General features: G+C 36.1%; 2 protein-coding genes across 8 annotated transcripts in view; one reads left to right on the forward strand and one right to left on the reverse strand.

Moving 5' to 3' along the window:
• The window catches only part of PHKB (phosphorylase kinase regulatory subunit beta), a 239,098-nt gene that overhangs the window by 116,455 nt on the left and 95,962 nt on the right, over nt 1-26,681 (forward strand). For all 6 annotated transcript variants that reach the window (XM_055233310.2, XM_055233313.1, XM_055233309.2 and 3 more), the window contains 6 exons: nt 4,609-4,672; nt 11,717-11,812; nt 13,207-13,404; nt 17,661-17,718; nt 18,276-18,353; nt 20,510-20,668. In XM_055233310.2, the coding sequence (XP_055089285.1) occupies nt 4,609-4,672; nt 11,717-11,812; nt 13,207-13,404; nt 17,661-17,718; nt 18,276-18,353; nt 20,510-20,668 (653 nt within the window). The remainder of the gene's footprint in view (nt 1-4,608; nt 4,673-11,716; nt 11,813-13,206; nt 13,405-17,660; nt 17,719-18,275; nt 18,354-20,509; nt 20,669-26,681) is intronic.
• On the reverse strand, nt 22,707-23,437 carry LOC129457809 (NADH dehydrogenase [ubiquinone] 1 alpha subcomplex subunit 5-like). 2 transcript variants are annotated; one of them, XM_055233317.2, is made up of 2 exons: nt 23,376-23,437; nt 22,707-23,258 (listed from the first exon to the last, which is right to left on the reverse strand). In XM_055233317.2, exons 1-2 carry the CDS (start codon nt 23,435-23,437, stop codon nt 23,090-23,092), a joined length of 231 nt encoding a protein of 76 aa, XP_055089292.1. In that variant the 3' UTR covers nt 22,707-23,089. The 2 variants fall into 2 exon arrangements, with proteins under 2 accessions (XP_055089292.1, XP_055089290.1); XM_055233315.2 differs by having other exon boundaries at nt 22,721-23,437.

The following is a 26,681-nucleotide window of genomic DNA, read 5'->3' on the forward strand; positions in this document are numbered from 1 at the left end:
CATATGGACATAGAGTATGGAATGATAGACATTGGAGCCTGGAGAGGGTGGAAGGGTGGGAAGAGTTTGAAGGATAAGAAATTACTTAATAGATACAATGTACATTATTCAGGCAATGGTTATACTAAAAGCCCAGGCCTGACGTGGTGGCTAATGCCTGTAATCCCAGCACTTCGGGAGGCCAAGACGGGCAGATCACCTGAGGTTGGGAGTTCAAGACCAGCCTGATCAACATGAAGAAACCCTGTCTCTACTAAAAATACAAAATTAGCTGGGTGTGGTGGTGCAATCCCAGCTACTCAGGAGGCTGAGGCAGGAGAATCACTTGAACCCGGGAGGCGGAGGTTGTGGTGAGCCGAGATTGTGCCATTGCACTGCAGCCTGGGCAGCAAGAGCGAAACTCTGTCTCAAAAAACAAAACAAAACAACAACAACAACAAAAACCCAGACTTCATCACTATGCACTATTTCCATGTAACAAAACTGCACTTGTGCCCCTTAAATTTTTATAGATTAAAAGAAAGACACATCATTAAAAAAGTTGTGGAATTTCCCTCTATTCCTAGTTTTCTGAGAGTTTTGTCATAAATGGATGTTGAATTTTGTTCGATGCATTTTCTGCATCAATTGATATGACCATGTTATTTTGTTTTGCTTTAGCCAGTTAACATGGTAATTATATTAATTGGGTTTTTATTATTGAACTGGCCTTGTTTCCCTGGAGTAAACCCTACTTAGTCATGGTGATAATTCAGCTTACATATTACTGAATATTGTTTGCAAATGTGTTTTTAAGGATTTTGAATGTCAATGCTCATTTAGTTCCTCTGTATCCTTGCTGGTTTTCTGTCTAGTTGTTCTACCAATTGTTGAGAGAAAAGGAGAAAAGTGTGCAAGTATCCAACCGTAACTGTGGTTTTGTCTATTCTTTCAGATCTATCAGTTTTATTTCACACATTTTGCAACTCTGGTGCATACACATTTAGGATTGCTATGTCTTCTTGGTGGATTGACCTTTTCTATTATGTATTATAATATCCTTTGTCTCTGATAATTTTTTTTGCTCTGAAGTCTCCTTTATCTATTATTAATATAGTCACTCCTGCATTATTTTGATTGTGTGATGTATCTTTTTCCATCCTTTAACTTTCAGCATGTCTATATTGTTATATTTGAGGGCACTTTTTTATAGACAGTACATAGGTAAGCCATATTTTAACTGCAAATATCTTTCTTTTAATTGGTATATTTCGTGCTTTTAAATTTAATTAATTTCTCATATGTTTGGGCTTAAGTCTGCCATTTTCTTTTTTATTTATGTCTTTTTTAATGTTATTTTTAACTGTTTTCCACCTTTTCCTAACTTAGCTGATGCCATTTTATTGATTTTTTTGTTTGTTTATTCTATTTTTCATCTTTCTGTTTTATTTTTCCTACTTTCCTGTGGGTACTTAAAGATTTTTTTAAATCTCTTTTTGATTTATCAGTAGTGGTTTTTATTGTATCATTTTGTATAGCTTTTTAGTGATTGCTGTAGGTAACACTTCAGTGTAGTGATGTCATCATTTTATTAGTTCAAATGAAGTATAGAAAACTTACTTTCATTTATGTCTTATTACCATTCTGAATTTATAATAGTTATCTTAAATATTTCCTCCATACACATTTAGAATCGTATCAGACAGTGTTATAATTTTTGCTTCGATTGTCAAACATAAAATTCAAGAGGAGAAGAAACATGTATTGTATTTACCCATATTTATGCTTACCTTGTTTTTTGTTTCTTTTTAGTGTTCTGATATTTGTTTTTTCCTCTTTTTAAAAAATTACCTTTCCGTTTAGAGAATGGAGTTTAGCCATTCTTTCAGGGTAGGTCTGCTGGTGATAGAATCTCTTATTTTCCTTCATCTGAGATTGTCTTGGTTTCTTCCTGATTGCTAAGTGATATATTTACTGGTATAACTTTCTGAGTGGGTAGTTTGTTTCTTTCAATCACTGGAAACTCTTGTGCCACATCCTAGCCTTCATGGTTTCTAATAAACAATCCATTGTCATTCTAATTATTTTTCCCCTATAGGTAACGTGTTATCTCTGGCTACTGTCAAGATTTTTTTCTTTGTCTTTAATTTTCAGAAGTTATGATGTGTCTTAGCATGGACATTTTAAAATTTATTCTGTTTGTGTTTCATTCAGCTTCTTGTATCTGTAGGTTTATGGCTCTTGCTAAGTGGGAATTTTCTGCTTTGTCCTTTGTCTCTCTCCTTTAGGAACTCAGGTGACATGAATGTTAGACACTTTGTTATGATCCCACAAATCCCCTGAGGCCTTAATCATTTTTTTCTATTTTGTTTTCTTTGTTTTGATCAAATTGGATAATTTCTGTTGTTCTGTCTTCCAGTTTGGTTATTCTTTCCTCTGTCCTCATCATTCTGCTGTTGAGCCTATCTACTGAACTTTTTATTTACACTATTATATTTCTCAATTTTAAAAACTTTGCTGATACTTTCTTACTTAAGGATTTCTGGTTTTTTGATTTAAGCATGTTCGTAATTGCTTATTGAAGCATTTTTATCATGGCTGCTTTAAAATCTTTGTCAGATAATTCTAACAACTCTTTCTTCTCAATGTTAGCATCCGTTGATTGTATTTTTTTCATTTGGTTTGAGATCTTTCAGGTTCCAGGTATGAGGAGTGTTTTTTGATTGACATGTAGGTATTTTGGGCATAATAGTATAAGACCCTAGATCTTATTTTAACTTTCTGTTTTAGCTGTATTTTTCTATACCACTCTGGTAGAAGAAGGGGTGAGGGCACATCACCTCATTACTGCCAGGTAGGAATATAAGGCCATTATTTTTGTTGACATCCAGCTCCTCAGTAGGCCTCCACTAATACCTCCTTGGCTGGGAAATATAGGAGTGCTTCATTACTGGTTCTCATTTTGCCTCCATTTATAGGGCAGGAGAAAATGTGTGACCTCTTGATTGGTGATGAAATGGTTTCTTATCACCTATTGGAAATGAAAGTGTTGACTTCTTCCTTGTAGTTTTCTGACACCACCATGACTAAGAGAGTTGGGAGTTGTGCACTGTGCCTCATAATAGACTCATGAATGTAGAAGTCTAGGTTTCTACTCAGCCTTTGCTGGAATGGATGGGGGTAGGGTAAAGTTTTTTCTGAGTGGTTATTGGCTAAAAGTTTTATTTTTGCTAGGCTGCTCTTTTCCTGTCCTTTGGCTAGAGAGACAGGCTTTTGTTGGGGATTTTTTTGTATGCATGTGCTGGCATTTCTCAGTGGTTGGCTCCTTTGACTTTAAGACTGGTATAAATAAGGCAAAAAGGAAACCCAGGGCACTTACCATAGTGTCGTTCATAGAATCCTGAAGTTCATAGCTAGACTGCCTTCTACCCATGTTTCTAAGTCTTTTTATGTTTGTTTTATATGTAATGTCCAAGCTTCTTGGTTGTACTTAGTGAGAAGACTAGGGAAAATTATATCTACTCCATCTTGCCATCCATGTATCTTTAAAATAAGTGTCTGACTTATTTATTGTCCTGCAATACAAGTGATTATTTCTTAAAAACAGGTTATGAAACAACTTATAGGATGTAGGTAATGATGACATGAATAGCTTAGAACAGTAGCTCTCAAACTTAAAGTGCATTCAAACACCTGGAAGGCTTTTTAACACTGACTATGAAGCCCTATTCCCAAGAACTAGCATTTCTAACAAGTTTCCAGGTAATACTGAAGGTGCTGCTCTGGGGACCATAGTTTGATAATCTGTTTCAGAGAAATGCTGAATAGATGACAGATCATTAGCTTTAAATGATATTAATGGCAAATACAGTTGCTTTGAGTAAAACAAATAAAAATTTGTAATAATTAAGCTGGGCATTAGATATAAAATATTTAAAGGTAGATACTTAAAAGATGATATCATATTTTTAATGAAATGGGTCTTCCCATTTTCCAGCACTATAGTATATGGCATTTGAGAGGCCAAAAGGGTAGGACACTAAGGGAAATAGTATTCATTTTATTATAAAGGGAAGAATATAGCAAAAAATGAGACATAAGGTGATCAGTTGTTCTGTGAGCATAAAATAATGCCTATTTTTTACATCTTAGGCAAGAGTGTTTGAAGGATACCTTAAGCCACACTCTGATAGTTGTATGATATGCAAGATCTTTCTTAAGACTCAGATTTGATGTCAGAAAAGCTCTGTTACATTGATCTGAACTAATGATGCCCAACCTGCTAATTACTGCACTTATCATCATAATATACCTTCCTCTAAAGTTCATCTTTTTTTCTTGAGTTAGTGAATAAAAATGATTCTGGAATAAAACTACTCCCATCAATAGTATGACCATTAGTTTAGATCAAGGTAAACCTAGAAATATTTTTCCCAGGTGATCACTAACAATAAAAAAGAAAATTAAAATAGTGAAATGTCAGAATGAGGTCTCTTAGACATTATTCTTCTTACAGAAGTTGTTATGAATGTTAATAAAGAAATTTGCTTGTGAATATTCATCAGATAATGGTTCTGATTTTGTGGCCACATACATTAGAGTAATAAAGTATTTCCTTGTCTCTTTTAGCTCTGTTGGTTTAGCAAAAGCAGCTCTAGAAGCAATTAATGGATTCAACCTTTTTGGCAACCAGGTAAAAAATAAGACCCCCAGAATCTTTGATTATTTGAATTGCATATTTAATTAATTTGGCTATTCATTAACAAAGTCATTTCCTTATAATCAGAGAATGTCCAAAATTTATGTAGAAGCTCATGCTTGAACTTTTCCTTTGAAAATGATTTGCCAGTTAAATTTTTAGTTTTCTAGCTAAAGACCATTGCTTAATTTCTTCAAAAAAAAAGAAAAATTTTTTTGATAAAGAATTCTGATTTCCTTGGTTCAGTGACTTTTCCCTCAAGTCTATTACTCATTTTGTAGAGGGTTTCACATTTTTTAATATATTTGGCATTGTATATAGTTTTTTATGTCAGTTTTCATGTTGGTTTCAATTTAATGTATTTCAATGTATATCTCATGTAGAAGAGAATTTGTGTGATGTGTTTAGCCAGATAATTGGGAGTTTTGATCCTAGCTTCACCTTCAACTGGCTATAATCAAACGTCTAAAATCTCATTTTCTCTGGGGATGAAAAAGAAACCCTGAAGGTTGTCTTAAATTTTCATTAGATCTTTAACCAGTTTTTGTACTGAAAGAATCTAATCAAGTGACCATGGATTGAGTTGTCAGTGGAAAGGAATAAAATGTAGGAATAGAGGTTACTACTCTGGATCAAGAAGTAGGCCAATTTTCTTTAGCAGTTTTTATAAAGATTCCTAAGATGGTGAGGTAAAGTGAAGTTTCTAACTGATATTATAATTAATCCTAAGCTACTGAAATGCTAAGGCAGTAAAGAAACATTTTAGGAGGTTACACAGTTGTGCAAAAAAAATGACATAGTTTTTCTTATGGCAATTATAATGCTATTTACTCAAGTCTTGAATTTAAGAATGTTTTTAATTGTAGTCTATTAATGCAGCCACCTCTCTTCTCCTCCTTACATACACAAGCACTCTTCTCATCCCAGCTCCCTGTGGAGGATGGATGGGCTCTGTCTATATGAAGGTCATGAGGAATTGCCACACACTCTGGATCACCCATTTTCATATTCCTGGATGGATGGATGGATGGATGGATGGATGGATGGATGGATGGATAGCTAGATAGCTAGCTAGCTAGCTAGCTGGATAGATAGACAGACAGACAGACAGGAGTAGGAGGATAAAATGACTTTAAAGAATTAAAGAATGGCATTATATTAGGGGTCAGGAGACAGGATCACTGCATGCTCTGTACTCAGTTCCACCAATGAGTTTGGCTATTTAACTAAACCTCAGCTTCCTCTTCTAAAAAAATAAAGATAATGATAATAGGACCTAACTCAGGAGGTTTTCATGCAAATAAAAGTTAATTAGCATAGTGCTTGGCAGAGATTAAACTTTTAATAAATGCCATCTCTTGTTGCTATTATTTATGAAGTAATAGTAATACAAAGGAAGGGAAATGAGAAAGAACTGAAAGCTTTCTAGAGCATATATCAAGGAGACTGAGAGGAGGAGGCATGGATTAAACCAGAGCTGATGTTATCAGCAGTCTGGAAAGGTACAGGTCTTGCTAACCTGGCTTCTGTGACATACCAAATACTGAGCTGAGTGGAGCTGAGTGTCTCTTGGTTGGCTGCTACATGGTAGTAGCCAGCTCTTTTTTGCAATTGTGTCATCTCCTTTGAAGTACCTGAGTTTTAGTGTATGTTGCTTACATACCTGTATGCACCCCTTCCAATTATGTGTGTACTAACACACACATACGTACAAACTACATTTCCTAACTCTACCCAACTTTCAGTGCTCTACTTTTCCCAGGAAGCTTTCATAAATTGCTCAGCTATAATTCTAAAATCACTAAATTGCTTTACTCTGCATTTGGATTCTGAGTTATAACTGTATTGCTGATAGTGTTCCTCAGCCAGTTTCTCAATCTTGACTACACATTGGAATCATTTGAGGAATTAAAAAAAAATACTCATATATGAGCTCTACCTCCAGGGATTCTGATTTAATTGGTGTAGGGAGAGGCCTTGGCATTGAGATTTTTTGGAACTCCTCAGGAATTCTAATATACAATCAAGGGCGAGAACAACTGCTCTAAGCCGAGTTAATTTTTGGCCTTGTTCAGGTCACGTCTGTTTCCAATGGAGCTATGCACCAAATATTTGCTGAATTGACTACTACTTGATTGTTTCAGATAGAAATATGGACAGATAATGTCTTCTTTCTTTCGTTCTTTTTTTTTTTTTTTTTTTTTGAGACAGCTTCTTGCTCTATCACCCAGGCTGGAGTGCAGCGGCACGATCTCGGCTCACTGCAACCTCCAGCTCCTGGGTTCAAGCGATTCTTCTGCCTCAGCCTCCCGAGTAGCTGGGAGTACAGGCGTGTGCCACCTCACCCGGCTAATTTTTGGATTTTTAGTAGAGGTGGGGTTTCACCACATTGGCCAGGCTGGTCTTGAACTCCTTACCTCAGGTGATCTGCCCGCCTTGGCCTCCCAAAGTGCTGGGATTACAGCCGTGAGCCACCACGCTGGGCCATGTCTTATTTCTTTAGCCACAAGAATATTACATGTTGCCAGTAAAGTCCCTTCATCTTCCATTTTTACAAGGTAGTGTCAGTGTCCTAGTTTTACAAATTCCCTTTCATCTCTTTTTTCTGATGTGGAGAACTGCAGAAATATGACTTTGAAAATGTTACTATTCCCACCTCTACAGCAGTTAAATTAATAATGTGCCTGCTAAACAGTAGCACATTTAAAAGTGCATGTGATCTTTTTAGTGTTTAATCATTTTATAATGTCATTGTATATACTTAAAAGAGCTGTGATCTAATTAAAAGTTGCTGGGAAAAGAATTGACATAAAGAAATGCTTTTATTGAAATGAAAATCCATAGAAACCACCTCAAGACTTGGGGGATTTCAGATCATATTGATATTCACAGTTATTTCTAAAGGCCATTGGTATAAGGTTTTGGAAGACCTGATCGTGTGTCTTTAACTAAATTAATTTAGAACTTTCAAAAAGTATGTTCTCTCTTGGTGGCAACTCAGTAGAGATGGTACAGCCCCTCTCTCAAAATGAATGATCAGAAGATTGAGGTAGTGTTTCTCAGATCACACCGCACAGGGGCAAAACCAGGAATTAAACCAGTGCCACTCCATAATGAATCTACTAATAGAAGATCAACTTGTTGGTATGGGAAATTTCAGCTGTTGGACACTTTCTACTTTTAGAATTGGGAGCTGTGCATTTTCTTTGAAAACTCTTAAGCTGTTTTTTGCTTAATAATTATTGAGCAGAAGCTCAATGGAAAGAGGTATCCATTTCACAAATAGTGTGAAAGGCTTGCCTTTTGCCCCTGGCTTCAGCATATGAGATTAAACAAATGTTAATTTTATTTTTATGGGCAGTTGTTGGGTGGTAAAGTTTTTCGCTTTGGTTATGATTATTATGCGTTCCTATACTTCCTCTTTTTTTTTCCAATAATAACTTTTCTTATTATTCAAGGAAAGAAAAACACTTTAAATCTTCATTCTGAAACTATTTTCCAAATTTATTTTTCTTTGGGACACTAAGAATAAAATGTGATAAAATGGCCTAGTTTCCTTAATGATTTGTTTACAATAAAAGCTAATTTGGGGCAGAGCTACATTTAGAAACATATATAATCTTCAGTATGGGAATCACATATTTCATCATGATCTCAAATATATTCTGTATAAATTTCATGACAAATATATTTAAATATTATTTAAATAATGTTTGATAATATTTAAACGGTAATATTTTAGTCTATCAGAATTTATTTTCATCAAATGTCATAGTCATAGTAAGCAACAGTTTTGTGATTCCTGGGTTCGAGTCTCAGCTCTGCTCTTTTGAGACCCTGAAAATTCATGTTCAAATTTATCTTTCTCTGTAGTTTGAGAATTCCTTTCACAGTATGTGCATGAGGACAAAGAAGCTTGGGTTGTGAGAGGGGCTGCTGGAAAGAGCTGTTGGGTCAGTAAGCAAAAGTTGGCTATTTACACATGTATTGCCACCACAGCCTTGGTGCAGAAGGGAAATTCCCATCAGTAAATACACTTTCTGGAAGAATACATTTCTCCAGGCTCTGCTACAGAGCTCAGTGACAGCCTCATAACTGAACTAGGGGAGAAAAATCTCCTGACAATAGTTTTGTGGTGTGGTTTTGTTCCAGAATAAGAATGTGAAGATCATGTACGATAGGTAGATCCAATGACCAGTTGTACCTTGTTTTATTTTTTGAGTCTAGATAAGGGCAGCAAGTCCCTTAGCTCAGCCTCCGAGTAGTGATTAAGGAAGAAAAGAAAGATCAGACAGTCTTTAAATTGTTTTCTTTTGAATTGAGACCAATGAGATCAGCAAAGTCTTATGTTTACAGTTGGTACCCTTGGCCTTAGGGACTGTCTTAAAAGTGGTTGTTCTGGTCATGGGATTAAGAGAAGTGCAGTGCAGCCCTTCCCCACCACTGGAACTCAAGTCCCCATGACAGTGGTCAGGTTTCAGAATCATCTTCCAGTCCAAGTGCATTTACTAGACTAAAACAATCATAGAAACTTGGTTAGGGAGTAAAGTTTGAGCTGCCAGTCTTAAAATAAGCTCTTTAGGTGGAGTCAGGATATTATGGCAGAATTATAATGTTTTCAGGAAATGGAAGATGAAAATAATCAGATACTCTGAAGTGACATATACATATAAAACATCCTTTCATATTCCTGTCCTTAATTGGGGAAATCAAGATACTGACAAACGAGCCGAGGCCAGAATCTAAAAGGTAATGACTAGAGAGATTGCTCATGTTATGCAAAGTGTTCAAAGCAGTGCAGATGTCTAGCTTCCTTTGAAATTTGCAGGCCTTAAATTAATGTGTCTGATGATTTAAAGTAGGTGATAATTAATTCCATGTGTGGGTTCTCCTTGATGACTCTTAAAAAGACTTGCTTCTGGATTGGGAATAGCTGCCCATGACCTTGGGATATTTTACCCTCCTGGAAATCTGGACCGTAATGCCTAAAGCATAGGATATTTTTGTGAGAAGACAGCCAAACAATATAGTTAATCACCCTTTGGTCTCAGTGTTAAAATATGGTAACATTATGAGATTATTTTTCCCTTTGGGCATATTTCTTAGGTTGGCAGAGAAAAATTGAGAGCTGAATAAATACTTTGATGAATTTAGACAAATAAGCCATTTATTTGCGACCAGAAAATAGAAGTTGGCTGTTTACATTATCAAGTAACATAGAGAATTGCCAAATTTGCCATTTCACTTCATTATTTATAAATTATCCTGCTTAGATTGTATCTTTTGAAAATTTAATTCCAGGCACATAGTTTGGTATGCAATTAACTTTATTAATTCTTGGTCTAAAGATAAATTATAGCTCCTATTTTTTGTGTATTCATAGGCTCCTAACATATTATATCCATTTATTTCTCTGCTGTTTTGTTCTAACTACCCTACTTGCTCCCATTTCACCAAAATTCAGAGCCTAGCTATGGTCCTCACCTTCTCTATGAAGTGCCCCAACTTCCCTGGGGACTTGTTTTATAATTTTCTTCTCCCCCTTAAACCACTAACTTTAGTGAAACTAAGTCATGTGTTGCGATGTGCTGCCTTTTTGTTTTCTTAATAATCTTCTTGTTCAGGACTGTTGCCTGGATCAGCTCCTTGAGAGCACAGGTCAAATTTGATCTTGTTTGTTTTCCTCAAAGCAGAGTGCACAGTACCTTGCCAGTGGCAGCTGCTGCTTGAACCAGTAGAGATGGGAGGTTGGAACTCCAGAGTAATAGAAAGGACAGTTTACCATTCATCTGGTGGTTGAGAGACAGCCTCACCGAATCACTGTTCATTTATTAGTTTACTTGTCAGATTTTAAAAAGAGTTTAAAATGGTATTCTGAATGACAAATCATTCTATTTTATGAGCTAATTTTCATGTACAAACATGGGCTACTAGGAAAAAAATACCTCTAGTGAATCTGACATCTGGATATGGGGTCTGGTGCTGCTAGATTTTGAAGTTCAGTCTAGTGATTGGTCGGAGATATTTTTGTTTCAGTTTGAATGCATCTGTGAAGTTGGTGAGAATTGGGATGAGATTCAGAAAATAGTATTAAAGTAACATGAAATTTATAATTCTCTTCTCCCTTTCCCCATGTATTTTTCTGAGTATTCTCCTTATTCCCATCCCGTTCTATGTGATTTCAAATATTTAGCTCCCCAGTAAAGCTGCTGAATATGGAATGCACTAGTTTTAACCTGGTTAGCAGATAGATTAACATTTTCTGTTACACCTATTTGTTTTATTCAAGCTTTTTTTTCTTACTTGAAATATATATATGTGTGTGTGCATATATATATATATATATGGGGAATTGTATAAAATATATATATATATGGGGGAATTGTATAATCTAGTGTTTAAAGAATGGGCCTCTGTGTCAGAGACTTGATTTTGAACCTTTGCTCTGTTAAAGAAAGTCTTAATGTCCTTTTCAGTAAAATGAGGAAAACAATATCTACATACGGATATTAAATGAGACAATCCATGTGACACATAAAGCATAGTGCCTGATGTGGTGAATATTAGTTCAGATTAGTTGCTTTATTGTTATTTGAGATTCTCCTGTCTTCATATTTTAATCCAGTATTCTTTTACATTCATCTAGATTGTATCTAAATTTGTTTAGTTTGATCATATAGGCAATATTTATGAGGAATGTACAACTCAGATTTTATGAATCTAAACTAATTGTATTTTCATTAAAATAAATGTCACTAATATATTGGCTATCTTGTAATCAGTACATTTTGATTTATAAGAAAGTCAATGAAAACTAGGGAAAACATAAAAATAACATTTTTATGATTATAAAATTAATGTTTATTGCAGGATATTTGAGAAATATTGAAAGTACAAACAAAATTTAAATCTTCTGGAACTCCACACTCAAGATGCAGTCAATGTCAGTATTTTTGGGAAGTTTTCACAGTCAAAATGCCAAAGTTCTTCAAGTCTTTTTTCTTAATTTAGGAAATGTTTTTCTTTTTCTCTTTCCAGGGCTGTTCGTGGTCAGTTATATTTGTGGATCTCGATGCTCACAATCGCAACAGGCAAACTTTGTGCTCGCTCTTACCCAGAGAATCAAGATCACATGTGAGACATTTAATAATGATAAATTTATCATGAACTATTGTTTATGATTTCTATGTAGTTTCCAATAAAGTACTCTAAAATGTTAGTGGTCTTCCAGAAGGGGTAAGAAGACATGATAGATATTGCCCCTTACTCCTCTGGCCTGGGGAGGTCTTAGGAAGTGGACAAGAGTTGTGGACAGGGCTGCTTTGGCCTTTGAATCTTTTGCAGGAGAATAGAAAAATAGACTTTTCTTTTGGGGGAGTAGCAACATTAGGCCAAGGTGAATTATTTTTTTTGCCATGGTATATTAGAAAAATATTTTTCATAGTGTATATATCTTTTGGATAAAATAACCTTCCATTCCTTATTTCTTTTCTCTCATTCAATTCACTTTTTCCCCTTGCCTGATGAACTTTTGTATGCTTATCCTACCTGATTGCAGAATTTTCTAGGGACTATTTGTGGTTCTGTTATTTAGAGAACACCCAAAGTGGAATAATTTAGTTATTCAAAACAACTCTTTTGTATAAGTAATGTAAGATTATCATTAAAAAAAAAAAAAAGCTCCCCAAATAAGCAAATAATATAATACCCACTCATGCCACTATTCTAATACAATCTTGACAACATTTCGGTATATATGTTTTCACTTATTTTTAGACATATATATAATATTTTTATTTTACAAAGCTATAAGAGTACTTTTTATATTGATTGATAACCTAGCTCTGTGAATGGATATTGTCCCATACCAGTAAACAGATTTCTACAATATAAATTTTAATAGTTGCTAATTTACTCAACTAATTGTTGGACATTTAGGCTTTTTCATTATTACAAGCAAATTGTTGGGAAAGACTAAGTTGTGACAACTATTAAATTTTTGCACACCATTTTAATTAATATTTTGACATTTGAGCCCATTGAACCTTGAAAATACTATCAACAAATAAAGTTTTATCTCCTCTGTAAGGTTTCCTGGAACATGCCATAGAAACATCTGTCTGATCCTGGGAGCAGTTTTTTTGAGACGGAGTCTCGATCTGTCACCCAGGCTGGAGTGCAGTGGTGCGATCTCGGCTCACTGCAAGCTCCGCCTCCTGGGTTCACGCCATTCTCCTGCCTCAGTCTCCCGAGTAGCTGGGACTACAGGCGCCTGCCACCAGGCCCGGCTAATTTTTTGTATTTTTAGTAGAGACGGGGTTTCACCGTGGTCTTGATCTCTTGACCTCGTGATCCACTCGCCTTGGCCTCCCAAAGTGCTGGGATTACAGGCGTGAGCCACCGCGCCCGGCCGCGTGCTCACTTTTGACTGCATAACCTCACTGGCTTTTCATCTCTATCATTCTCCTTGGGCTGTGTTGATCACATCGCTGTGGACACTCACAGTCTCTCTTTCTCATTGCCTCCAGAACACAGATGCTGCCCTGCTCCCCTGCATCAGTTATCCTGCATTTGCCCTGGATGATGAAGTTCTGTTTAGCCAGACACTTGATAAAGTGGTTAGAAAATTAAAAGGAAAATATGGATTTAAACGTTTCTTGAGAGATGGGTATAGAACATCATTGGAAGATCCCAACAGATGCTACTACAAGCCAGCTGAAATTAAGGTATTAAAAAATATTCCATGGTAATCGCATATCAGAGCAATCAAAAGCACAGATTCAGGAGACAGACCATTGGGTTTGAATTCTGGCTCTGCTACTTACTAGCTTTGTGGCCCTCAGCCAGTTAATTAACCTCTCTCTGTGTTTAATTTTTTTCATTGGTAAAATAATAATAGTACCTATATCACGAGGTTCTTTTGACGATTAAATAACTTACATAAAAGTGCTTAGAATAGTGCTTGGCACATAGTGAATGCTCAGTAAGTGTTAGCTCTTATTACCAGTGAGGTATTTATTAATAATGGGCCATGTTGATTTATTGGGTGAATAATTTTTCTATTGCATTTGCAGTCCTATGCTTACCTGATCCATACTATTTGTCTTATATAATATTAAATATCTGTTTGTAATATTCCTTTCAATCTATTAAGCAAATTCTTTTATTAAAACTGATAGGCCATTCCATCTTCCTTTATCTGTTTCATTTAGACACTTTCTTTTAAAATATAGTCCTCTAAATACTTAGTTTTAAAATATTTTGTATTTCAAAACACACATACCACTATATGTAGTTTTATACTAGCTGCTTTTAAGCCATCTAGAAAATAGCACCCCCAAAAAGTAAGAAGTCATGCACATTGCTGAGGACTTTGCTTTAATATAGTGTATTGAAAGGTATTTTGTTTTTTTGTTTCTTTCCTTTTGAGATGGACTCTTGCTCTGTTGCCCAGGCTGGAGAGCAGTGGCATGATCTCAGCTCACTGTAACCTCCACCTCCTGGGTTCAAGCAATTCTCCTGCCTCAGCCTCCTGAGTAGCTGGGATTACAGGCACGTGCCACAATGTCCAGCTAATTTTTTTGTGGTTTTAGTAGAGATGGAGTTTCCCCACGTTGGCCAGGCTGGTCTTGAACTCCAGACCAAGTGATCTGCCCTCCTCGGCCTCCCAAAGTGCTGGGATTACAAGCGTGAGCCACTGTGCCCGGCTGAAAGGTATTTCGTATGCATGGGCATAATTGGCTCACTCACTGAAGGTAGGTAAGGTCCCTAGGAATCTGTATGTAGAAAATGTGTAGGCAACATTATGCCTTTTAAGTTGTTTGGCAATTAACATACTATTTTAAAATTTAACATACACTTTTGCAGAAAAACTAGACAAGCTATTTATCATTTTATTTAACAACTTCTTTTTTTTTTTTTTTTTTAAGTAGAGACCAGACCCACTATGTTGCCCAGGCTGGACTGGAACTCCAGGGCTCAAGTGATTCTCCTGCCTTGGCCTCCCAAGTAGCTGGGACTACAGGCATACACCACCATACCCAGCTTTATTTAATTTCACAGTTGACTGTCATTTGGAAACCATTTTATTGTGTGCACTTTTGAAATTTTCAGCAGTGTTGGCAGTGTTACAATCTGTTAGGTTGGGCCAAAAGATCCATTTATCTCTTAAACATCTTCAAATGTTTCTTCCCTATTTAATACATTTTCTGTGCCAATATTTACAGCACTTACATTTGAATTGGACCACCTGCAACTAACTACCACCTCGCACACTTCCAACTTTGGATCTGTCCAGCAAGCTTTCTTGCTTTGGATCTGTCCAGCAAGCTTTCTGCACCTTCTGCTGAGCACCACCAAGGAAAGCCACAGCACTGTGGGTAGGAGGTGCCCCACAGTCAGGAGATCTGTCTTGGTTCAGCCTCATCATTGCTGTCAGTTCTTGTCAGACCTGCTATCTGACTCTGCCAGGAACTTCCCATGAAAGCTTTTCCAGCTTTTTCCTGTTTGTACTCAAGTTCGCAGACTTTCCTTTTTATATTCTACTTGATAGCCTTTCATTTCTGCATGGCCTCCTCCACTGTGTCTTTCCTTCATCCATACTTACCTCCATCTCTCTTGCCTCACAGAAGGAGCTCTCTGTTCTTTCTAAGGCTAACCCATCCTGTGTATACCCCATCCTATTCTCTTTTACTTTCTTGACATCCTCACTTGTTTTCTTCTGTGATAGAAGGATATCTATTTCTCTTTCTTTTTTTTTCCTCATCTTCCCCATTTTTACCTTCTCTGTCTTGTTTCCCCAACTTAAATTAGCTTTTTTCTTCATTAAGCACATTGATATTTATCATTAAGAAACCAAAGGAAACCCTTCCTCAGCCCTTTCCCTGTCCACCTCCATCCTCTTTCTCTTGGTGCCACACATCTGAAAAGCATGGCCTCTACTTGGTGTCTCATTGTTTACATCCCGCTTACTCTTTCCCCTTACAAACTGGCTTACTTCTGAGCACTCCCCAGTAGCTGTGCTGGCTTCAATCCATTTACATTACTGAGTCGGAGTGGATGCTTTTCTGATCTCATTTCACAGAACTTCTTGGCATTTGAGTGTCTTTGCTGAGTCTTGTTTGTTGGAACATTCTCCATTGGCTGTGACCCCATTCTTTATTCTCCACTTCTCTCACTTACTTCTTAGTCTCCTTTGCGGGTTCCTCTTCTTCTGCCCCCTCTTAAACATTGCTCTTCTCCTAGGGTCCATCCACAGTCCTAGCTGTCTTCATTCTGGCTGTGAACTCTCAGCTTCAGCTGTAGCTATTAACCACAGATCTCCATCCCTAACTCATACCTCTCCTCAAGTGCCCACCCCCTGTATGCAGCTGCCTTGTGGACATCCTCGCTTAGATGTCTTACAGTTTGCCTGTATTCAGTTTCCACTCCTGTGCCCAAGCCCTATACTTGAGAGTCATTCTAGGCACTTCCTTCTCACCCATCTACCTTTGTCAATCACCAAGCCTGGCAGATTTAGCCTCCTAAAAATCCTAAAATTCTGTTTTTTCCTCTCTATTACTCCCTGGTTTAAGCTAGTGGATCTGGAGCGATTTTGCCCTCCAGGAGATATTTGACAATGTCTGCAGACATTTTGGGTTATCACAATATAATAGGTACTACTCACATCTGGAAGGTAGATACTAGGGATGCTACTAAACATTCCTGCACCACACAGGACAGCCCAACAATAAAGAATTATTTGGCCACAATGTCAGTAGTGCCGAAGTTGAGAAACCTCAGTTTAGGTTGTCATCTTTTCTCTTTGGATTTTGCTCCAGCAGAATTCCAGCTGGTCCTGTTTTTTGCCCTACAACTCTCTTCAGTGTTACCAGCTGCTCAGTCTAGCAAGTAAATATAATGAGTAAATCTGATCCTGCTGAGTATTCACCTGTGGTTCTCTTTTATTTCCAGACCAAAGTCTTAGCCACTTAGCATGACCTGCAAGGCCCTTCCTGATCTGGCTGGCCTGGCCCATCTGTTGGGTTTCAGTTTTCACTACTTCGTCCTTGCTTATTCCAGAAATACTGAATTGCTGGTAGATTCTTTAACATACTTTGTGATTCTGTGCATCTGTGGTTTGTAACTGTTACTTCCTTTGCCTTGAGTTACCTTAGCTCATCTCCCCAGTGAAGTCCATCTAGCTGAAACATCTCCTTTCCTATAAACATTCCCTGATTCCAAGGCAGACTCAGGTGTTCCACTCCCTATGAGCCTGATGTACTATGTGTAGATATTTCCTACTGCATAGTAGTTGTTTATTTACATGCTGGCCTCCCTATTAGGCTGTGAGCCTCTGAGGGAAGTTCTCTGTCTTTTGTCTTAGTAGCTCTCTGTCTAGTTGGTTCCAGGAATTAGTAAGTATTCAGTAAATATTTATTGAAGGACTGCAGTTTGATGGACTGAATGAGTGAGCTTTTGAATAATAAGACCTGAGGAAATTTTTTTTTTTTTAAAAAGAACAAGGAAACTGCTTACAAAATCAGTTCAACTTTATTGCTATAAATAAATCTTTGACATATCGCCTAACTATAGTTCTTCTAATTTAATTGTTATTGGCTGGGCACAGTGGTTCATGCCTGTAATGCCTGTAATCCCAGCACTTTGGGAGGCCAAGATAAGAGGATCTCTTGAGGCCAGGGGTTTGCCCAGCCTGGGCAACACAGGGAGGAGACCACATCTCTGAGAAAAAAGAAAGAAAGAAAAAGAAACAGAGACAGAGAGAGAGAGAGAGCCAGATATAGTTGTTTGTGTCTATAGTCCCAGCCACTTGGGAGGCTGAGGCAGGAAAAAAGGATCCCTTGAGCCCAGGAGGACAAGGCTGCAGAGAGCCGTGATTGTGCCACTGCACTCCAGCCTGGGCCACAGAGTGAGATCTTGTCTCAAAATAATAATAATAATTTAATTGTTAGTGAAAAATTTAATGTTTTATTTTCTGTTTTAGCTATTTGATGGCATTGAATGTGAATTTCCCATATTCTTCCTTTATATGATGATTGATGGTAAGTAAGCTTTTTCCTGAAATTTAAGCTATAGGATTTAAGTGGTTTAAAGAAGAGCAGAAATGAAATATGACTCTTTTCAGCTAGAAAAATAGACTGCACTTCAGTGATGTTAATTACCCTGCATTTGTATATACTACTCTTTTGCTTTCTGAGTGAATGCTAAATCATTTAAAGAATTAAAAAAACACTTGGAAGCATTTAAAAAATGATAGCATATATATTATTCATATTTACAAAGAAAAATTCTTATTAGTAGAAATCATTAATACTGTAATCCATGATAATGTGAATGTCTGTTACATTTATACTTAGGAATAGGGAAAATTCAATTAAAATTCAGTTTTCAATTCTAAATGCTAACATGACTTTCTAAAACCAATTTCTTGGAAAAATATCACACAGATTTGCATTATTTTTTTTCCACTTTAATTTTACCATTTGCATAGAAAATTACCAAAATAATTGTAACTGGGCTAATATATTTTTTCTAAGGTAAAATTTTTGAGATCCTTATTAAGCTCAGCTGCTATTGGATTTTATATTTTATGTTTTAGGAGTTTTTAGAGGCAATCCTAAGCAAGTACAGGAATATCAGGATCTTTTGACTCCAGTACTTCATCAGACCACAGAAGGTATAGTTGTTTTTTTAAGAAATTCTTCCTACCAACATTTCCTGAACGTTTATTTGAAATGTATAAGTGAGTCCTTTGTCAAAAACAATAATTTATATTAAATTAAAAAAATGAATGATCCCTGATATGAAATCAGAAAGAACATTAAGCAAGACAAAGATGGAGATGAATCTAGGTGGGCATGGCTATAGTCATTCCAAAATAGTTTGTCAGGTGGACTGAGTTCCTCCATCTGTTATTTACTATGTAACTCCATTACTCTGTATAGAAAGTGACTAGTTTTTATCCAGGTCACCAAAAATGCTATAGTCAGGTGAGTGCTCCCCCTGCGGAGGGCTACCTGGAGAGGTTCTGCTCTTGTCTAAAGGCACTAGAATTGCCGAGAATATCCTGGCCCCCTCTTTGGAGTTTTTTCTAGGGTCCTTAGCATTGTATTTTGAACATCTGCCATAGTGCTAAAACATCATCCTTTGAGGATGGATTTAATATTTTAGAAATGGTCAGAAGGCCCAGTCTTAGGAGTAAGGGTATATTGGTTTCAGTCAAACACCAGCAGGGACCCTCAAAAAACATAACTGAATTTTCTGTATAACTGGAAAGCCAGTTTTCAAAGGAATTCCAAATGAGATGTTCTAGATGTGTTTGGAGCTTTAAAGTATTGACAATCACAGCACTGAGCCCCATTCCTTTCTCACATGAAATTTGTGATATTCTTTGGGGTTTTCCACAGATATCTCAGAGTAAATACTTCATATTATATGCTCACTAACATGCTTGTAATGTTAAAAGTTGTGAAATGTTTATGGATAAACATTGATTTCAAAGTGAATATTAATTTTTAAAAGTTATCTTTGTCTTTATGCTGCAAATAATCACTTGTCCAATGTGAGAAATAATGTATTAAATTTTGTAATGCATGTAATATTTGAAATCCTTTGAAGCAGATCTTTTAATATTTAGTATTAGATCCTTGATGCATTGGTGTGTAGTAGTTTAATGTACCTCACTTCAGGCTTCATCATGTTCAGAGAGTGATGTTCAAAGTATTATCTGTATATCATAGACCTTCTTACTGATTTTAAACACAAATATTGTTGATTGATATGTAAGGAAGCAAAATTTTAGGGAAATCTGTGCAATTTCATTAGAAAAATTAAGTTTACTGTGGGCTAATATTGCAGAAAGTCTCCTGTAGCATCCTACATAGATTGTTGATTATTTTCTCATTATATCATCCACAAAGATTCTACTCTTAAATAATAATTTTAGTTCCTACCAACCCATTTTTAAATGGTCACGGGGAGGATAGCTTTTTCTCTTCAGTGATGCTGAATGGTAGATAATGGGCTTAATGTTTAAACGGGGATTTCTTTGCTCTAGCAATGGCTCAGAGTTATAATTCTTCATTTAAGATTACACAGTATCTCGTTTGTGAAGCTTCTACAGACTAATCCTATTAAAAATAGCTTCCTCTATGGCTCTAAATATTTGCATACTATGTATTTGTTGATTCATTTAAAGGTATTAAAATTAAATGTTGTTGAGGGAGATTATGTACTCATTGTTAGCCAAAGCATAACAATCTGCTGTTGAATTAGTGTTTTAAGTCAATTTTTTTCTCCATGATTTTCACTGGCGATATCTGAAAGGAACCAGAATATCCAGCTTTCTATAGCTTATCAAATATGTTGCCTCCTGTATAAGAATTCTCTTTCCCTGCTTTCTAATCATTACAGTGTCTTGAAGAGAAATTTTGGGAAAGACACTAATTTTGATATGGTTTGGCTGTATCCCCACCCAAAGCTCACCTTGAATTATAGTAATTCCCATGTGTCAAAGGTAGGGCCAGGTGGAGATAATTGAATCATGGGGGCGGTTTCCCCCATACTGTTCTCATAGTAGTGAATAAGTCTCAGGAGATCTGATGGTTTTGTAAATGCATAAGCCCTCTTGCCTGCTGCCAAGTAAAACATACCTTTGCTCTTCCTTCACCTTCCACGATGATCATGAGGCCTCCCCAGCCATGTGGAACTGTGAGGCCATTAAAACTTTTTCCTTTATAAATTACCCAGTCTTGGGTATATCTTTATTAGTAGCATGAGAATGGACTAATACAGATTTGTTATATTTTAAATACTTATTTTTAAACTCTCTAGGATATCCTGTTGTACCAAAGTACTATTATGTGCCAGCTGACTTTGTAGAATATGAAAAAAATAACCCTGGTAGTCAAAAACGATTTCCTAGCAACTGTGGCCGTGATGGAAAACTGTTTCTTTGGGGACAAGCGCTTTATATCATCGCAAAACTCCTGGGTAAGTGGAGAAGATTGGGAATGGTATTTTTTCCTTGTTATTAAGCTATTAGAAATAAATATGCCTTTGCTGGTGTTTTTGTTGGATTTGAGTGGTGTTTCATGCTCTTAAGAGGTCTTTAGGGAGTTTCTTAGTATCTAGTGGTATATTAATATATTATTTCACTGAATGATGATGGACAGCTTCTGGAAAGAAAGTGAAATAGGTATGGGTACCATTTGTGATCATTTAGGGGGCTGCATTTGGCTTACTATATAGGTTTCTTGCAGAAGATTATAGAAACTTTAAGTTACTTTTATATGATATATTAAAAATTCTGACTTAAGAAAACAGTAACAGTCATGCTTGGTCATACCTTTAGTAAACCACTTGCCAAAATGTATTGGTCACCTCAAAGTCCTCTTCTTTCCAATAAATACATATTGGCAATTTTAGTTGGAGGTTTAATAGGATCATTATTCATTATTCTTTGAAGAATTATTTTTCATATTCTCCTACAACTTGAGCTGAATCATAGTACTCTTCGACACTTTGAAATGAAGACAAATTTGATAAACACAGAAAAAGCATTATGCATCTTCCTGCAACATTCCTTGTTCAAATTTTAAATGTTATTAGCATTTACATAAAAAAAACTATCACTTTAGAGTCAGAATTCCTTTATGGCAAAATATTATGAAATAGGCTAACTGTAAATACTGTACCTGCACTAAAAAAACTGCCTACTGTATAAAATACTGTTATGATTTTTGTTGTTTCTAGCATTACTGCATAAATGCTAATAAATTTGTGCCATAAGAGTAATCATCTTCGGTTTTTAAAAAATATTCCATTAGGGAAGAATATTTCACAGGACAGATTTCCAATTTGAGCTTTACATAAAATGATATGTAAGAACAGGCAGAAGCTAACCAAATAAGTGAAAACTAAGTTAATGCTGTTTTCAGTTTGCTCCTTTCCTAACTATATTTTCTGGGTCTCCATATATACCTAATGCTAATTTAAGAACATGAAGAAACATTTTCTTCCTCCTTTAAAGGGACAGCTTTTTGACAAGGTATTGATATTATTTATAGGCTTTGCTTTTAGAATTTCCAAAGCGGTGGGGGGCGGGGGAGACACATGAAATAGTTTTTTTTTTCTTTTTTTTTTTTTGGTGATTCCACTTTTAATTTATAGTCGTATGACTAAGATGTTTTGAATATAAGCCTATCCGTATGCCAGATATAAATTTCACGAATTCTTAATGTCTCTTTTACAGAAACTCTACCTCTATCCTAATGTAATTATGTTGATTAAGAAAATTAAAGGCCACGGGCCAGAAAACTAACTTCCACAAATGCAACAAAAGGAAAAGTTTCTCCAATAACCTCTATGCAATGGGAAATCTTTCTTTTAAGTACCAAGTCAATTTCTTCAACTGTACAACGTATTCTAATTTGAAGGTTTTCGAATATAATACAGTAACAACAAAATATAATAAAATTAAGACTATAAGAAAATAGAGTAAATGGTATAATTCAAATAATGACTAAAATAAAATGACTTTATGGATTTTATAATCAACCTATAATTATATATTTAAATTTTACTTTACATACATAAGATCACAGCTGAGGTTAACCATAATTTCAAATTTTATCACCAGCCACTTGTGCTATTTTATCATATTTGAAAATATTCACTCGTATTATTTACTTCAAACAGTGATCTATAAATTTGTTTAGACTATAATAGTTAAAGACCTTTTCTTCCTCAGGATAACTTAAAAAATTTTTTTTTGGATTTTATTTTTGTTTTTATTTTATTATTATACGTTAGGTTTTAGGGTACATGTGCACAATGTGCAGGTTTGTTACATATGTATCCATGTGCCATGTTGGTTTGCTGCACCCATTAACTTGTCATTTAGCATTAGGTATATCTCCTAATGCTGTCCCTCCCTCCTCCCCCCACCCCACAACAGTCCCCGGAGTGTGATGTTCCCCTTCCTGTGTCCATGAGTTATTGTTCAACTCCCACCTATGAGTGAGAACATGCGGTGTTTGGTTTTTCGTCCTTGCGATAATAACTTAAAAAATTTAATGATGTATTGAACATACTACTAAAGAAACTTAACTTTTTGATTATGGTCTCTGCATTGAAGATCTGTAGGAATTTTTCTTTAATAATTTTCAAATCTTCCCATGACCTCTCTGTTCATAGAAATATCATCTTTGAAATAACTTGTGTGAATACTTTATAAATCAAACATGGATTCACATGACCATATTACCATAATCACCAATTTTAACAGTCTCCTACATATTTTCTATATCACTTTTCTTGATTATAAAATGTCAGTAATATGAACATGCCCTTAATATAACAGAATATTTAATTACATCAGTTTCCCATCAACACACCAAAGTCACTTAATAATTATATTGGCCATTTCCACTGATCGGCAGGAGGCTTTTCCACTAATGGCTCCCATGGTTTCCACTCCCTCATTTTTCTTGCCAGATTTAGTTCATGTTCAGCCTGAAGAATCACCTCTTCTAATTGACCGCCTTGAAGTTGGTCTTCAAATTTTTTAACATCTGGTTCCGCTTTAACCATAGCCAGCTTCTCTTTTGTAATCTGTTCTGTATACTTTCTATGTGCTGCATTTTTAGGGATTTCCTCAAGAACATCAAGAATCTTTGTGTACAATATTCTTAGCCTCTCATGTGGAGTATTGCACACAGCCAATCCCACAAAGCCAGTGGCTTTCAGCACACCCGCCATGACAGCGCCGACGATTCGATCAACACATGAAATAGTTTTCTTAGAATCAACCCAAGTTGGGAAGGTTATCTCTCGTTAGAATGTTATTCCTGTCTCACTAGCATAATTACAAAGAAGCTTTGTTGATACAGTTAAGTAAAACATATTTTAGTAGAGTACTAGTTAACTTATGTAAGTATAAGAATTTTAACATTAGAATTACAGGTTTTTATGTACTACATTTGGAATTACAAATGAGCATGAGGAATTTTTTTCTGTGATTCTGAGGCTAAAAACTGGCACCTGGGATCTGGGATATGAAATTAAAACCTTCTTTATCCTGCTTTTTGCCATATATCCAGCCTGGGTTTAGTGCAACTAGAAAGAATGCTGTTTGAGCAAAACCTCTAGATAAAATTGACAAGGCTAGTGAATTGAGAAGGTGGAATTGACTACACCCTACATAAGCAAATTGAGCTTTAAAAAAAGAAAAAGATTGACAATAGTATCAGTAAAAAAGCATTGAACTTTCCAAAATAAATGTGTTGAATGTAGACAGGTCTTGAGTGAAGATAGTATTTTCTTATATTAAGACCAGAGTGAACAGAAGTAGTACAGGTCATGCCTCCATTTCTGTTTCACGACCAAAAAGAAGAAGAAATACTGCAGGGCTGCCATTAAAGAAAGTCAGTTTCTCTTTTCCCTGCTGATCTTCTGAAAAGGCAGTGAGAACATGCAGAAGGTATGTTGCATACTATGAAACCACATACATATCTCCAGCTGAAAAAAAGAAATATTGCATATTCATTAGTAGTCTAGCCTAGCTTTGTGTCATCTGGTTAACAACCCGCTGGTTAAGACGAATAACATCTCAGAAGATTGAATCATTTAGTTGCTCTTAACTATTGTATACTAGCCCTAAGAACCATCAGACTTCCATGGATTTTCATTAAGATTCCAGATACAAATTTACTTAAAAAGTCTTTATTCATTAAAGGAGCCTCAGTTGGATCTCTGCTTGACAACATTTTGTGGGCAGCTAATTGTGGTTACTATTTTTACATGAAAATAATATAATAGTGAATCTTTAAAAATATAGTATATGACTTTCACTAATTCAGGCCAGTTTGTATCTCAGTGAAGTCTAATAATATTTTGCTTTATATATGCCTAAGTAAATAATTATATAACAAAACTCTGTGACTTCTATTCAATTGTTAAAGAAAAGACACAGTATGCTATTTCCTGAACCAAGGCCTGAACTCCCCACTGTGCTCTTAAAAAATAAGTTAATTATTCACAGTATTTCCTTTTCTCTTATAAAATTTATACTTTTAGAAAATCAATATTTTCTATATAGCTGGTAAATATATTATAAACATGTACACTTTAAACCCCCTAAGACATATCTTAAGATATATTTGACGTGTCTTAGAATAAAATGATCATTAGTTATACCTTCAACTGTTATTCAAATTTGAAAGTTTAGAAACCATTCATGTAAGTCCAGTCTAAAGAAAGCAGAGTACCTTTTTTGAGCTCTTTGCAAAAATAAATAACCTTAAAAGTACAGTCATTCATTGCTTAATGGTAGGGCCACATTCTGAGAATTGTATCATTAGGTGATTTTTAGCCTACGACATACCTAGCCTATATGATATAGCCTATTGCTCCTAGACTACAAACTTCTAGAACATGGTACTATACTGAGTACTGTGGACAATTGTAACACAATGGTAAGTATCTGTGTACCTAACATATTTAAACATAGGAAGTGTTTATACGTGAAGATGTCTATATGTGAAGATACAGTATTGTAATCTTATGGGACATCTTCATGCATCATCACATGATTATGTTTATTGCATTAAAAATCACTTGAGGCTGGGGCAGTGGCTCACGCCTGTGTCCCAGCATTTGGGGAGGCTGAGGCAGGCAGATGGCTTGAGCCCAGGAGTTCGCGACTAGCCTCCCTAGTAGATGGGACTACAGGTGCATGCCACCACACCCAGCTAATTTTTTGTATTTTTGGTAGAGACAGGGTTTCACCATGTTACCCAGGCTGGTCTCAAACTCCTGAGCTCTGCCCGCCAACCATGGTGGTGCATGGCTGTAGTCCCAGCTACTCAGGAGGCTGAAGCCAGAGGATCACTTGAGCCCTGGAGGTCAAGGTTGTGGTGAGCCATGATTGCACCAGTGCACTCTAGCCTGGGTGATAGAGTGAGACCCTGTCTCAAAAAATTGCTTGAAAATCTTTGATGTTTGAATTGAAATTTTTTTTGAGATTCAGAAAACTAAAGAAATATAAAGTTAATGATAACATTACTCTAAAACCATTAGATAACCATTATAAAGGCCATTATATAACTTTAATATATGTTTTTATTCAGTATGTCCTAAAAAGAGATACTAACATATCAGCTTTTAAAAATCTGACTTCTAGGGCCAGGTGTGGTGGCTCACGCCTGTAATCCCAGCACTTTGGAAGGCCGAGGCAGGCAGATCATGAGGTCAGGAGATCAAGACTATCCTGGCTAACACAGTGAAACCCCATCTCTACTAAAAATACAAAAAAATTAGCCAGCCATGATGGCACGCACCTGTAGTCCCAATTACTCAGAAGGCTGAGGCAGGAGAATGGCTTGAACCTGGGAGGCGGAGGTTGCAGTGAGCCAAGATCGTGCCACTGCACTCCAGCCTGGGTGACAGAGCAAGACTCCATCTCAAAAAAAAAAAAAAAAAAAAAAAAAAAATCTGACTTCTAGACTTCAGTTTGTCTTTTCCATATATGCAACTAACTTTTCTTATCCTGTACATCAGACATTCATAGTGATGATCTTCATTCAGGTACTACTACATTATCCCGGCTCATTAAAGATTAGAACTTTACTTACTGTATAATTTGAGGCAGGTGAATACAATAATTTTTTAGGGTGGATATTTTGAAAACATTAATAAACATTAATGGTTAAAACAAGATATATTCTCTTGGTAAACTTGAATATTAAGCAATTTTAGTTAACTACAACTTTCTCTCCAATATACACAAACTCCCAGAATACTCAGGTTAATGAAAATTTGCTTGAATCTCACAACAGAATTTTTTTTAAGAAACAAGAGAGTTTCACTCTGTCACCTAGGCTGGAGTGCAGTGGTATGATCATAGCTCAGTGGAGCCCCAAACTCCTGGGCTCAAGTGATCCTCCTACCTCAGCCTCCTGAGTAGCTGGGACTATGGGCACAGATCACCATGCCTGGCAGGATC

The sequence above is a fragment of the Symphalangus syndactylus genome, chromosome 11, assembly GCF_028878055.3.
Source record: "Symphalangus syndactylus isolate Jambi chromosome 11, NHGRI_mSymSyn1-v2.1_pri, whole genome shotgun sequence".
Lineage (NCBI taxonomy): Eukaryota > Metazoa > Chordata > Mammalia > Primates > Hylobatidae > Symphalangus > Symphalangus syndactylus.

Coding starts and splice junctions, on each gene's coding strand:
- LOC129457809 (XM_055233315.2), bottom strand. CDS start 23,437: ATGGCGGGTGTGCTGAAAGCCACTGGCTTTGTGGGATTGGCTGTGTGC.